Here is a 15250-nt window from a genome sequence, read left to right as displayed (position 1 = left end):
AAACTTTTCAACTTGTATAGAAAATATAACACGTAATAACAATATTAAGAATACAGTAAAACCTCGATTATAATTATCTGATGTAATTAGGATAAGCCTATATTGAAAAATAAAAATTTCTGGATAGTCATATGTACATTAATTTCACACAAGGTCCAGTATCATCAAAACTAATAATCATAATTGAATAGACATTCAGCAGACACAAGATGACAATACGATTATCTTCTGCTTTTTACAGCTGTTTTTTTCGTTTTTTTTTTGGTAACTTCATTTCCTATGGGGCCCAACATCATTACTTCTCCAACTGAACGACTGATTTCTCAAGGGCATCGTTTGAAAGCAGTGGTTCCTAACCTTTATGTGCTTAGGGCACACATAAATTTTTGTGACAGGACTAACAACAAAATAAAAAAAAACTTTTCAACTTGTATGGAAAATATCGATCGGGTGCAACATCCAAATCGATCAAAAATGACTAAATTAACTACACATAGTTGTTAGAGTTATTACATGGCATCTTGTCAGTCATTCCCGCAAGCCAAGACATGGTAGGTGCAATATGCACAGCTTAAAAACATCATTGTTGTTTCTTAGCACTTGCGATGTCTCTTCATTTTTACTGGTAGGAGAAATTTTGGATTTCAGCAGTAATTTCCTCGTGACTGAGGAAAAAAAATTATCACTTAGAAACTTGATGTTGGTTAACATAGTGTTCTGGATAGAGGAGGGTTGGATAATCGAGGCTCTACTGTATTATAATAATAAAACTAAAAAATGTTTACGTAATTTGTTTCATATATTTGGCATACAAAGCTTTCTTATGTGTATATATATATGTATATATATAATGTATATGTATGAATATAAATATCACACTTTTTTCTCAAAATAACAGACTTCACTCTCCCACTCTTCTTTATGAATGAATTTCTGCCAACCTGTGAAAAGCAGAAAAGATATAGGAGTTTGTAATAAACGTGATTGGAAAGTTTATCAAATAAGTGACCAAGGCAGAGAAAAATGAGAATACATACCATTTCAAGTGTATAGAAACCATTCTCAAACTAATGTAGTTTTCTTTACTTTGATTACATGTGACCCACTGTTGCCACTTTGAGCTGATGGTACTTCTTTCTTGTATGTAGAACTTGGAGATCTAGAAAACAAAAGCGTATAGATTTAGTTGAAAATGTTTGCCACACCTGTATTCAAAGATAATACTGATATTTTAAAACTTATATAAGACTATTTACAAAGAAGTTACAGAGATTTATACGTGTAAGAATAACTTCTCAACAAAAAAGAAGAAATTTTGAAGATGGAAAAAAAATCCAGCATGGGCCCCAATTCTCTCAGAAAATAACCTGACTGTCAAATTCCACCAATCACAAAATAGTAACCGTTTTCAGCCAATCTCAAATGGGCACAAGGAATCCAGCCAATCGCAAGAAACTACAGCAAGCAGAGACGGAAAAGTTGATCAATTGACAAACCTGTTGGCACTTTCATGTCTGAAGATGCTCGCCACAGCTGCTGGTGAAATGTTAGATACGATTAGAAAACCACAGCCAAACACCCTGGTAAGTCCTTGTTTTCAATTAGACACTGGCCGTGAAAGCATATGTTAATGCATTCAGACTCAGCTTACAAATACAACTTTGTGATGCTCATTCATATAAGCAGTATTCTAAAATGTTTGGTTTATGTTACTTCATAACATTTATGGGTATGCGGTGAAAGCTCAAAGTCACTTTTCAACATATTTTATGATCAGGCAGTATTGGTACAAAGTTTTTAAACTTTGAGGTACAAAGGGGGAGCCAGTCTATTTAAAAAAATCTCTCTACAGAGAGCAAGAGGACTGTTTAATACTATACCTATTGAACACAAAAAATTTAGGTGCAATTAGCCACAACATGGCGCCACAGTTGGATATTTTCTAGCTTTAACTCTTAAAATCCTCTCTTGCACTCCTCAAGCTTTCCCCCTACACCCCTCGTTTTAAGAAACTTTCAAGTTAAAGTATGAAAGAATTTTATATTTTCTGGCATACATCAATTTTTTATAAGTTCCTTAGAGAAGTGTTTTCAAGATACACGGGAAGCTACAGTCATAATAGTCATCATGCCAACCTCCAGTTTGACATTCTGGGTTTTAATCCTGGGAATATAATGCAAGCATATCTGTACAGAATTGGTTCTAAACTGTATAGATCTGGATTAAATTACCCTTCCATGATCACAAAAATGTGCTACAAGATGACAATTATTTAAGAAAAAGGTGGAAGGGTTCCAGAAACAAACCTTGGATTTTAACTCATGACTTTCATTTTGTAATTTTCTAATCAATCTAAACTTTCAAAACATACAGTCAAACCAGCATTTTTACAGTCTCTCACGCCTCTATGCAATCAAATACAGTGCAAGCAACTTAATGTGATCACATTGGAACTAGGGGTTTCTGACAACAATAACTTATGATATTTATATCCAAAAAAATATCAAAAAGCAAATACGATGACCATATGTCCCGTTTAATTGAACTGAATGTATGAAAACAGGACAACTCAGTTTTTATTTTCCACAAAAGTGGTTGCGAAATGTTCAATAATGCTGTTTCCTTTTTCATATTGTTCTAGAAATGGATATTTTAGCATCAAAATGCACAACCCAACTCTCCCCCCTCCACAAAAAAAAAAATTGGCAAAAAAAAAAACAAACCCCCCACCAAAGTCCTGATAACTAACTAAACAAATTTTTCCCCATTTAATGATATTGGTCCATTCCATACTTTGTGAAAGTGATAATATCCGAATGATAACATTATCTGTGATTCTAATAAATGTCATCTAATGTATTTCACGTCTCATGACCAGAACCAAATTCAATGGAGGTTCAAGTCATGAGAGACTCAATTTTTTTTCAATGGATGTCCAAATACAGTCAAAACAATAGATGTTGTCAAAGTAGATTTTTCTTACCTATTCCTCTCAACAGGAATTTGGGTGCTACTAGAAGATGCACAGCTACAGCTATCACCGGTTTTATAACAACTGTGTGACAATGTCTTTGTGGTATCGCGAGTATTCCTTTCAGTGTTGCACAACCCAGTGTTAAGTGACTCATTTACAAGAGATTGCTGTTGCTGCTGCTTCCTGTGCTTGGTGCTGTACTTGTAAAAGTCAGATATCTCGTAAGGCTTAGTTTCTTCCCAGTAAGGTTGAAACTGACCATAACGTACTACGCTAATTTCTACATTTGAACTAGAACTACTGCTACTAACTTTTGTGTTATAGGAAGATTCGTGTTGAACAGATGATGCTTGGTGGTAGTAGCTCTGAGATTTTGGTAGCATCGAACTTTGCCTCCTTTCCATGGTTGTACTGAGTGATGAAATACTAAGACCTTCTAACCTTGCTTTAGTTGTTTGATATGTTTCAGATTGGGATTTAACTATCTCAAAGTCATTTGTAGGTGTTACTGGGGTGGATGTGCTACTATAGTCTTTAACGTGTGATGATACGAAGCTCCTAGTTTTATCATAGTATGTTGCGGATGAAAACACGCTTAGTGATGCATTTCCATACTGCTCATGAGTTGATCTAGTAGAGGATTCTACATAGCTGTTACTGTAACAGTTACTACATATTTGTTGCTTGGCTTCTGTGTCGGACTCTGCTAAATGTGCTGTCCCCAAAAGTTGACTCTGTATGGATTCAGGGACGCAGGAAGAAAAGTTTTTGATGGCAGTTCTACTGCATTTGCAATATTCCTTTGGATGCTTTTGGCACTTTGTTTGAGTTTTGTGTGAACCAGCGCCACTGCCTGAGTCCACATTTCGGGAATGGCTTGAGCTCAGATGTCGGTGATGATGATAATGGTGAGGATGGTGAATGCTGTATGGTGAGGAAATGGATGCAGAAGAGTTTTCTTGATAAAGATTACTTTGACCCAAGCAGTCACTGTACAACAATCCACTGCTCGTAGCGATCGAATAATATTTCTCAAAATATCGTCGTTTCTGTGAGTTGTGTCTGTGTCTTCGGTCTAAACTATTATGACGAGATACCAAGCCAAGATCTTGGGGCTGATTATTTGCCAGTGCTGCTAGTAAATCATCTTGTGTATCAAAGGCTTGGCTGGTTCTCTGCGTTGGGACTGAATACAAGTTGGATCCATCAATATCAAGAGTTGACTCGAACCTGATAACAAAATAAAAACAAATAATCAACCATGATTACCACATATACTACTGTAGATATTCAGTAAAACTCGTATACAGTATATGTTAATTTTTATTAACTAAAATGACTTAAATAATTTATCCATAAATGGGCAAGACGTTCAAAGAGATAACGTTGTTCAAGACCAGAAGACTGGTTGATAAAACATGGTGGTTTGTAAAATCAAGTGGTGACTTTATGATGATACTCAAGGGACCAGAAAAAAGTATCATTAAACAAGATTTATCATTATAGATAGAATATATTAACTATGGGAAGTAGGCTGTGACTGGAGAATAACATCCTTTAATAGGACGCGGGAAATTTTGGGGGGGGGGGGGGAAACAAAAAACGCTATTAAAAATGACCAAATTTTACAGTGTAGAGGTTGACAAAATCATGTTTTCCTCCCTCACAAAAATTCTAGTCATATATATGGCCCTGCGTTATCATTATAGAAAGCATTGTTATACCGTAGTTTCACTGTGCACCTGTGGTGGTAGAGTGGTCATAGCGACGGACTCGCATCGTGATGACCTTGGTTTGAACTCCACTTTCACCACAGTGGTGATCGGCTGAAGTTGGTTTTTTGTAGTTTAAAACTTCAAGGCGCAAATGTGTGCTGATCCCCCCATTGAAAATACTCGCCAGAGAGAGCAACATGCCTAACGATACAATTATTTAACACTTAAAATGTTGGTAACACTTAACTCATAATTAGACAAATTGATGACAGGTGGCAGCCTGACACATAACAAGCATTACACAGAAAAAACTTCACATTAGGTTCCCAACACATACACATACATTCCAGTATGTACCAATTCATTAGAAGTTCAGAGGAATGTGGACGAGGTGCATGTGTGGTTTAGTAGTCTATAGTTTCGCTGTGTACAGTTAAAAAGTGCTATACAGAACCTGGCTTATAACAAAACTTAGATACAACAAAAGATATTTATGGTCCCATCATAAGGGAAAGGTTCGGTTGAAGGCTCTCTTATTTGATCAGATATAGTGGACTAAGTTTTAGTTCTTTAATGTTCGCTATAGCAGAGTTTTTCTGTATAGGTACGTACAGCATCATATAGGGCAGTGTTTTCCAACCTTTTGGATGTCGTGTTGATTAATGATCTACCGACCTCCTGTAGTATCCGGAGGTCAATTTTGACACCCCCCCCCCCATCATAACATCTAAAATGCTTTTTTTTTTAAATTTGCATACATAAGACATAAGAACTGAAAAATTACAAATTTACAGCAGAAAACATATCACTCATACAACGGTAGTGAATGGAAATGTGGAAATGATCTCGCAGATTCCTTACAGCATACATGCTCAACCCATGGCTCGCGACCCCAAACCTAATTTTATAAAAATGAATTAAGCGGTACATTTATAGATCACTTAAGTGACCCTTGGTGCAGTTCCACATCACTTAGTGCCCGTGGCACATTTAAAGATGACTTGAGTGGCCCTCAGCACAGTCCTAGATCACTCAAGTGGCCCGTGAATAATTTTCAAACCAATAAAGTGGCCAGCACTCTTCTAAAGGTTGAGCACTCTTGCCTTACAGAGTACACACTGAACCCCAGGGGTCAGCAGACCACAGGTTAGGAAACACTGTTATAGGGTTTAAAATATAAATTTCGGCTTCAGGGGTGGTGGGGGGGGAATGAATACGAGTGTCAAGAAAAATATTTTAGAATTCTGTTCTGATGATTGAAATATGCAGAAAGTCAAACTAACTTGTTTTGGTACGGTGTAGACAAAGATGGAATTTGTTTTGCGTCATTTTCCTTCCTCAAATTAGTCTTCATACATTGCTCCAAAACTGCACCAGCCGATTTCGATGAAGGTAGCCGGGTAGGGAGCGTTGGATATTGTTGCGTTCTATATGCGGTTCCGGTCTGGTAAACAGAGCTAGGAGTATAGCCTTTCTTATCTTTGGAGGATGTCTGGTGGTGGTGATGATGATGATGACTGAAAGGAATTCTGTCTGGGGAGTTCTGATGCATTCCTATAGGATGACGAGTTTTCAGTGGACTAGATGGTGCTGAACTTGAGCTGGGACTGTTTATCACACTTGTGACTGGAGAGGTGCATGTAGACTGGAAAAGTTTGAAACCAATAGTTATTAAATACTCGTTGACAGCCAATATTCCTTATATTTTGTATTTTATGGACATATAGTGATATTTAACTTTAGAATACAATAATAATTGGGGTAAGTTATCAAAAAAATAATAATTCAAGTACCGTTTCGCATAAGGAACTTCTGGAACCCACAGATTCAGTACTAGGGATTGAAGGATTGTGACTTTCTTCTGTGTGGGACACTTCTGAAAGAATAAAGTATTATATTGTTGAATAAAGTATTATAAAGAACATAAAAATGACACTAAGGTATAGAGTGAGGTGTGGGATACTATAATGCAGGTATAATTATTATTTCTCTGAAAATAACAAGAAAAGTTTGATTTATGCATTACTTACCAAATTCATCAGTTGATTGACTCAGATTATCTTCGCTAGGCTCTGTAAAAAAGAAAAGTCATGCACTTATTAGAAAAAATAACCTATTGAAATTCAACACATTGGGCTGTAAATAAATTTATATGCTCCTGCCAAAGCCCAAAATTGGACAATTCGTGACGGGGTCGGCCACTTAATTGACCAATTTCGTTAAATATTGGCCCAGCCGATGTCCAAAACTTAGACATGGGCCTACCAGTTCGCAAAGTGGTCAGTGATTCCTGGTCATAGTCTGATAACAATGGCAATTAAAAAAATCGATTCGGCTCCTACCGGGCCATTCTTACATCAGCACATCAATCTTTGGTCAGGGATCTCTGGCCACTTTGCAAAATAGCTGGCCAAAGTCTGACTCATTTCTGCAGTATAAGATATATAATTTACTTAAATTCAAAAATTCTCTCTCATTTAAATTTATAAAAAGTTACTTTACCATCATCAGAATAGAGCCTCAGCTGATCTTTCCTCAGCTTCTCAACTTTTTTTCTGATTGAACTCAATTTGTGCTCAAGTTCTTTCAGCTGTGAAGAAAATAATTCTGTTGTATTGAAATCATAAATGGTTTATCACGAAAAAAAAAGTAACATTATTTGTAAGTCACTATTTCTACTTAACTGCGCATTAGGGCTCCCACTCAAAAAATTAGAAAAAGGTGGACTAAGCAGTAGGGCAGGGGAGGGTACCACCTTTAGACACCATAGTCATATCATAATAAAAAAATCCCACTTTTTTTTTCGTAGCACAATAACCAATCTCATAGGATATTTCAGTATCCTATAAGATTTTCTCAAGCCAAAGCAAAATAACAGAAATGACTTGGTTAGAAAAACAATTTGGCAAAACAAACCTAATTCCTTTCCGCTCTCCTCACAAAATATATATATATTACATTCTTTTTTTTTTGGAGTCTTCCAAAGTGCAGTCTCTCAACTCTCTTCAACAATGCACAGCAAATTATGAAGGCATGTAAGTTTTTTAAGAATGATGCTCTTTCGAGACAATTTCAAAAAGCACAGTGAAAAATGTGTAAATCACAAGGTCTGATGCAAATAAGTCAAGGTGAACCGAGTGGCTTTACTGTATTGTCCATCCTTTTCTTAAAGGGATTTGTTTACATTTTACTGTTCAATGCCAGTGCAATCGTTTTTGATAAATGAAGCACTTGCAGAGCTTTGTAAACATTGTTTATGCCTCTGCATGTCCTAAAAATACAGAAGAGAATTGAATGCTATTGGGCAGCATCAAAGAATCATCAAACCTAGAATAGGCCTATGTAATAGGCCACTTGCTTTTTAATGCAAACTGTTGTTCCACCTATACATAAAATGTGCACCATAATTTTGAATGATGTCTGCTAGTTACTGTCCAAGACCATGAAAAATAAATACAAAATTATTTTTCCATCCAGACAGAAGTTTTTAATAACTACTGTACTTGTGTTAAACCCTGAAACTCAGCAAATGAAAAATTAATGAACCCAATGGGGGGTGAGTATATGTTCAAATTCTTTAAAAAGTTACCTCCACCCAAATGACATTAAAAAAGATACAATTTCTGCTTTGGCAGAATCATTAATTGCAATCTACAGTACAATCTTATAGTACTTGGCAATATATCGGTGATTCCCTGCTCAATTAAAATCAATTACACAAATTTTGTTGATAGGATTTGGTAGAAAAGCAGGGCATTTTACCAAAAAGTAGGATGGGTGGGATCCCTGCTGTACATGCACCTCGTACACATTCCTCTACAGAATTTCTAATGGATTGTTACGAGGACATACCAGAATATGTGTTCTGAGCGTATGTATGGACTAATGTATTTACGTTGTCAGAATTTTGCTTGTTTCTTATTATTGCTTGTGTTATTTGTAACTAACATGTTGATAGGTCAATTGTGAACTGACTAAAAGCACCATAATTTTTAGTAAATAAGCCACTGGGATACACTACTATTCCTTGGCTTATTAATTTTTTTGGCTCGTTCATTTATATATATATGTTTTCAGATACATTAACAATTGGATTAGCGTCTAATGAGAGCCCATTCAAGTCGAAAAAATGACCAAGATATTATGATAACCCAAGCAAAGATTAAAAAACTGATATTTCGAAATTAACGAGAAGGAAATATATCTCCATAGATTACTTTTGCTTGGGCTTTTTGATGTGAGATTTTCCTTTGTCTACGGGTTCCTTTCTTTGCTGATGGGTCAGATGCTAACTTTCCAGATGCAGCAACGATCTTAGTTTGAATTTCATATTCAAGCTCTGCTTCTGCTAACTCTTCTTCCTAAAAAAAAAAAAGAACAATAAAAAAGTCACATTTATGATGGGAATGCACATAAAATTATTATGGCAAATAATTTTCTATGATGGGAATGCACATAGAATTATTATGGCAAATAACACAATTAGGGTGAGTATATGTTTAAATTCTTTAAAAATTAGAATGCCTATTGAAGCTTCATAATTTGAATTCCAACATTTCTATTTATTTAGAATATAATTTAAATTTTTTTTCCATCACAGTCACACCTACCTCTTTAGTTTTCTTTTTCCACGAAAGTCTTTCTTTTATCGTGAATTCAGAACCGACTCTCTTTCGTGTCAGAGGTATTTGTTCTCCAGAACAAAGAGGTATTTCTTGAGGCAAGATTCCTGTCAGCTCCTGAGAAGAAAACAAAAACCAATGAGCAATCTCTTGACACATAAAAAATTGAGTGTATTCCAGACTGATACAAGGAAAATCATTGACAAACTAACATTTTCATTTGCTCTCTTCAGAATGCTTTCTACTGACTTTTATTGACACATCAAATGTGTATCTTTCGCTTTACTTCATTAGTAAGCATTTATCTGGGGTCTTATTTATGAGAAATTCATTTTACTACTACTAAACTGTACAGGCATCTCATAAGCATACCTCTGGGGTATTTCTAACGAATTCGTTATATACAGGCAAGTCCCTAACTAGGCTGGGGCAAACAGGGCCCTCACAAAAAATATACACTCATTTTGCATAATAACCTTTTCAAGCAGCCCCCTAGAAAAAGACCCTGGAGCCTCAAGAAAGTACGCTACAGCCCTGTATGCAGGAATGTGACCTATCTTTGTGTTATATTTTTCGAAAAATTAAATTCCGATTATATCTCATTAGAAAAAAAAGGGTAACATACTCCTTCTTGGAGGCAAAGTCTTCTAAGCTCTTCAGTTTTTCTGTGGAGCGTGTCTTCCAGTGCTTCTTTCTTGGCTTTCAATGCCACTAACATTTCTACAGTCTCTTCTTTCAGCTCTTCCCAACTTTCACCTGGTACAACAACAATATTAAAGATGCAATAATGAATAATTATTGAATTATAGAAATAATAAACTTATTCTTCAGTGTGGAAGGGCATTGCATATAGTTTATCACTGCACAACATTTATTACCAGTACTATTTTACCATCAGAGTGAGATTTTTGTATGTAGGTCAATACACTGTACATTGGCATGTGGGGGGAAGCCAAATGAAACTTACCACTAATCTTGAGAGCTGGTAAACTATGAGTACTTCCACTTCTACTTAATACAGTCGAGCTAGTAGATGCATTTGAGCGGAAATTATCTGTAGATAGTTCTGCTGCTATTTCACTCAAGTCTCTTGAGATCTGTTGCGTTGGCTAGAAATGTGTTAGAAATAAGCTTTTTTTGTCATTACATATGAAAATCAAACTACACTAGCAGTCATAAATTGAACCCAGCCACCTCGTTGGGCATTTTGCCTGTTGTGGCGTTGTATTTGTATTTGTATAAGAAATTCTAATTTGTCTAGGAGTTCAGTATGACCACCTTGATATCAATTGATACTAACATTTATTGAAAAAATTATCATACCTTATGCTTCCGATCCAAATAAAATTGGTGTTGGGAAATAGCCATGGACCAAATGCACTTAGTGAGCGAAGGATTAGCAGCAAACCAGACATGAACACAGATATTGCCAGCGCCAAAACCTTTCCTGGAAGTGGCCGGTCTATAAAAAACATTTAAAATTATCTTTAAAAATTATTTAGTTTCAAATAAAATATGGCCGATTATGTGATTTAAGATACTTGAAGATATTTACAAGACAGTAATATTGAAAAAAAAGTAAAATTCTGCTATTCAAGAAATTAAAATACCTTTTTGGGTCACAGACTTCAATGGAAAATTTACGATCTCTATAATACAAGTTTTCTAGCTGCTTCCACTGGAAAACCTACGAACAACAAGTGCTATAAACATATATTCTTTAAATCCTAAATGCTATCGCAAATAAGATTTCTAAAGCTACAATAATACCTTTAATGAAATGAAATTTGAATACTCATGAAATCATAAGCATAAAAGAACCACTTGTTACATATTTCCTATAGAATATTTGGACAATCAACCAATGTTGTCTCACTGACTTTCTCTCAAATAGAGCAGGAATTTTCAAAATATTCACATCTGTAACACCCTCAGATAAATCAGATTACAATTTTAAATACCTCCTGAAACCCCTGCTTGATCTGGAAGCATTTTGGTTCCACACTAAAAATGCCATGGCACACTGAATGGGAATAACAGCCCTATTATACTTTGATCAATATATATTTTCATCTACTAAATATTTTGCAACACTCGATAATCAGTTAATTATTTGGGAATCAGGGCCGCAACTAGAAGGGGGAGGGAAGCAGGCAAGTCTGGTACCCTGTGTGGTGGGCCAGAGGGAGTGCAAATTTCACTCTTTAACCTTTCCTTCAACATTACGGGGGGGTTTCCAAAATCTGTGGTTGCCCCTGCTGACCAAGTATCTAGTAGTAGTGGTGTTGAGAATCACTGTACAAGAGCTCATCTGGATTTTGAACATCACCATTACTTTTTCAACTCTATTTACAGAGCATATTGCAAAGCACTTGATGAGAGAGAATCCATCAGTAGCTTCCACGTAAATTTATCGTTATTGTAAATTACTGCAGACACACCAAGACATTAGTTTATAGTAGGTTATGATAAAAAAGGAACATCATTTGAAAACATCAACAGGAAAAATAAATAGCATACCTTCCTAGGAACTTTTTTATCGGTGAGATCATACTGGCATATGCCTTTGTAGCTGATTCCCAGCCACCATGGGAGCCCCGCTCTGTCCTGAAAAATACATGAATAATTTTTTTTCGTGAGCATGTCTTGAATTATAATATTAATCAATTTTAACATTCTGATCCAAAGGATTAAGGGGTTTTTTGTGTATTTGCATAAATTTATGCATGATATGCAATTTCAATATTCTTGGTCAGCATCAGTGGAAATTGTTCTACTATTTCTACCGATATCGATTCTGCTCAAAATAAATGGGACTTTTCGTATTTCTTTTTTTTGCCACTTTTTATCTATCTAGTACTGTTACAACTATTTTATTTCAGTGTATCATCCAATACACAAATTATGTTTATGATACTACTTACTTATGATACTACCAATACACAAAAATGTTATGTGATGTAAAATTATTTATGCTTTATTAAAGAATGCTAGAGTTGAAAACTACCTTCAAGGAAAAGAGTGAGTGAGAGTTGGAATGCGGTTTCTCTCCTCCCTGGAAATTTCGAGATTCATTCAGTAAATAAAGAAGTTTTGCTAATTCCTTTTTTGTGGATCTTATGAAAGCAATTTGACTAAGTGTATAGCACAGTGGTTATCAACAAGTGCTTTGCAGAGCCCTTGGGGCTATCTGTGCACTTCCCCAGGGGCTCCGCACTTGAGGAAAATAGTGAAAAATAGTAAGTTTGAAAAAAAATATATAAATTTTTTTTAAAATTATAAAAATAAATCAGTAACTTTTTTTGATGAATAAATAAAAAATACATCTATGAGGCTCTGTCATAGAAATTATATACCAGGAAGTGTTCAGCGAGTCAGAAAAAGTCAAGAACTGCTGGCTTAGGGGATTTGATTTTTCTACCATGGAGTTGGAAAGAATCGGTCCAGTACTGAATTTATAAATGTTAATTCGGTAAATTCATATTTGTGATTACATAATTATTTTAATTATTTGTGTAACATTTTAATCATAATAGCTTTTGAGACACTTTAATGTAACCAAGAACAAAACTTTGTATATATATTATTTCGTGACTAATTATATTTCCATGGTGAGTTTGAATAAATTGCAGACTGAAAGTGGTATATCACGAAAGAATGTGCTCTAGGTAGCCATCTGGGATTGCCTAGGATCTAAACAAGTGGTTCTCAACCTTTATGTACCTCAGGGACGCAAAAAAATTTTGTGCAGGTGTGAATACCAAAATTTGTTGTTGAAAATAACTGCTTCACTAATTATAACATAGTCATTACAAATATTGCATGGTAACTCTGTAGTCATTCCCTGGTGCCAGAGAAAAAAGCTTGGAGAGCATCAGGTTGAGGAACATTACTCTTTAAATATAAGAATTTTCAGATTTTTTTTGTACTGAAATTAAGAATGTTAAAATTCATGCCATGAATAAGAACATGTATAGGAAACACATTTTCAGAGTAATTAACATGAAAATTAGTTCTTCGATCTGCATACTTTTACTTCATAATAGTGGACACCATAGGTTGGAAGTGCTTCAACAATTTGCATGTAGCTAGAAAAAAAAAAAAGAGAGAAATATAAATTAGAGTAATTCTCAAGAGCATTTAAGATTGAAAATATACACAATACATAGGTGTAAAAAAAGCAAAAAAATTCTATGGTTTGTTCTGAAACGAAAGTGAAATATGAAAAATCATCAGCAAAAAGAGGGAATTTTGTGTGCGATAGTTTCACCCTGAAAGACTGATAATTGGAGTAAATATGGAATATTAATTGAAAATTTTTATACAGCTCCTTTTTTTATTTAAAAAAAAAGTCAATTAGTAAAATTTGCGCCTTTCTTTATTGTGCCAAACGAAATTTACCCTGTCATGCACGAATGGAAATTAAATTTGTAGAAATATCTGTGATTAAAATTCTTTATTCTTAAGTTTTTTACACATTCTCAAGAATACGCATGTAGTTGAAACCAAAATATTTAAAAAATGGTAAAAGTCAAGAATTTCAATCATCAGTATTTTATCGAGGATGAATTTCCTTTACAGAAATATGTAAATGGAATGTTACTAATTATTATTTTTTCGTGTATTTGTAGTCGTGTAGAAATTTCTATTTTTGCTTATATATACAGGGCGTTCTGTTAATGGGCCGACAAACTCAGAGGGTTGTTAGCAGGCACCAAGAGGAACAAAAATTGCAATGGAACATGGTGTCACAAACCACGTTGAAAGGGTGAAAATCGCGAAAAACGCATGCAGGCTCTGAGCCCAGAGGAGACGAAAGGTGGCTGTCAGTTGATCGCTGAATGCGTTCGTGTGACTTTCCTATGGGGTTACCTTAAATCACTCGTTTATGCGACGCCTGTGGACACACCGGAGGATCTCATAGCGTGGATTGTCATCGCTGCGGCGGACATCAAAAGCATACCTGGTATCTTCGAGCGCGCGTCCGGGAATCGTTTTTACGTCGTTGTAGACTATGCAATGACGTCAGCAGCCGCCACTTCCAACTCTTGTATTAATTAATTAAATAAATCTTTTTGTAGTTGTTATTGTACTTTTTTTGTCGTTCCAGCGTGACTTCGAAACCTGCATGCGTTTTTCGCGATTTTCACCCTCTCAACTCGGTTTGCGACAACATGCTCCATTGCAATTTTTGTTTCTCTTGATGTCTACTAACAACCCTCTGAGTTTGTCGGTCCATTAACAGAACACCCTGTATATATCCCTCTCAATTACCTTTCTAAAATAAAAAAAATTACAGCTCGAGATTTTTAAAAAAATATTTATTTAATATATTTCTTCAATTTTTGAATCAACCATAGAGAAAGAGAGAGAGAGAATTTTTGTTCCTTTTGGGCTCCCTTTACCAAACTCCCCCACATATTAACTACTCTCATAGAAAATATAAAACATTTTTTCAAAGAAACAAATATTCACCATCAGGTGAAACTGACCTGACTATCGCATCTCCCCTGGACAAACCGGTAAGAGCTTTGTACTTTTCTATCACTTTTTTCTCACTGAAAAATTTCAATAACGACAGTAAAATATACAAATATTTCATTAGTTTTTCAGAAATGCACATTTTATCGCAGTGAATTTCACTCACCATAATGGAAGAGATGGGTGCTCTATGAGGGTACTAGTCGGTATCACAGGAATGCTCTTCAAATGCTCTTTAGCTGTCTCTTCGCTGAAACAATAAATTAATTGATTCTAATAAACCACATGATAACTATTAATGCAGTCGAGAAATTCAACAGAAATATTAAAAGCCTTTTATGAACTATACGTGCATGCATTTTCATAATTGCCAACAGGATGCCGGAAGCTAAGAGTGGGGGGGGGGGGAGGGTAAATTCAAAAAAGGGCACAGTTCTCTGAATTATTGCATGTTCTTG

At 35.3% G+C, this 15250-nt stretch overlaps 1 protein-coding gene across 3 annotated transcripts in view; it reads right to left on the bottom strand.

Annotated features, from left to right (window-relative positions):
• Nucleotides 1-263: 263 nt before the first annotated feature.
• Nucleotides 264-15250, bottom strand: part of LOC149084499 (uncharacterized) — a 91749-nt gene continuing 76762 nt past the window's right edge. For all 3 annotated transcript variants that reach the window (XM_089234900.1, XM_089234901.1, XM_089234902.1), the window contains exons 7-23: nucleotides 14959-15042; nucleotides 14804-14869; nucleotides 13342-13399; nucleotides 11832-11918; nucleotides 10922-10998; nucleotides 10635-10773; nucleotides 10279-10420; nucleotides 9937-10067; nucleotides 9300-9428; nucleotides 8907-9050; nucleotides 7192-7279; nucleotides 6720-6761; nucleotides 6483-6565; nucleotides 5973-6334; nucleotides 2984-4204; nucleotides 1038-1159; nucleotides 264-941 (exon numbers count right to left, since the gene is read on the bottom strand). In XM_089234900.1, coding sequence (XP_089091026.1) covers nucleotides 1063-1159; nucleotides 2984-4204; nucleotides 5973-6334; nucleotides 6483-6565; nucleotides 6720-6761; nucleotides 7192-7279; nucleotides 8907-9050; nucleotides 9300-9428; nucleotides 9937-10067; nucleotides 10279-10420; nucleotides 10635-10773; nucleotides 10922-10998; nucleotides 11832-11918; nucleotides 13342-13399; nucleotides 14804-14869; nucleotides 14959-15042 — 2950 coding nt within the window. In that variant the 3' untranslated portion in view covers nucleotides 264-941; nucleotides 1038-1062. The remainder of the gene's footprint in view (nucleotides 942-1037; nucleotides 1160-2983; nucleotides 4205-5972; nucleotides 6335-6482; nucleotides 6566-6719; nucleotides 6762-7191; nucleotides 7280-8906; nucleotides 9051-9299; nucleotides 9429-9936; nucleotides 10068-10278; nucleotides 10421-10634; nucleotides 10774-10921; nucleotides 10999-11831; nucleotides 11919-13341; nucleotides 13400-14803; nucleotides 14870-14958; nucleotides 15043-15250) is intronic.

The sequence above is a fragment of the Pholcus phalangioides genome, unplaced genomic scaffold (genome assembly GCF_987345545.1).
Source record: "Pholcus phalangioides strain wild (caught in Gottingen) unplaced genomic scaffold, Ppha-v1.0 ptg000008l_1, whole genome shotgun sequence".
Taxonomy (NCBI): domain Eukaryota; kingdom Metazoa; phylum Arthropoda; class Arachnida; order Araneae; family Pholcidae; genus Pholcus; species Pholcus phalangioides.
The sequence above is the reverse complement of the archived record's forward strand: the minus strand, read 5'-3'. Positions and strand labels throughout refer to the sequence as shown.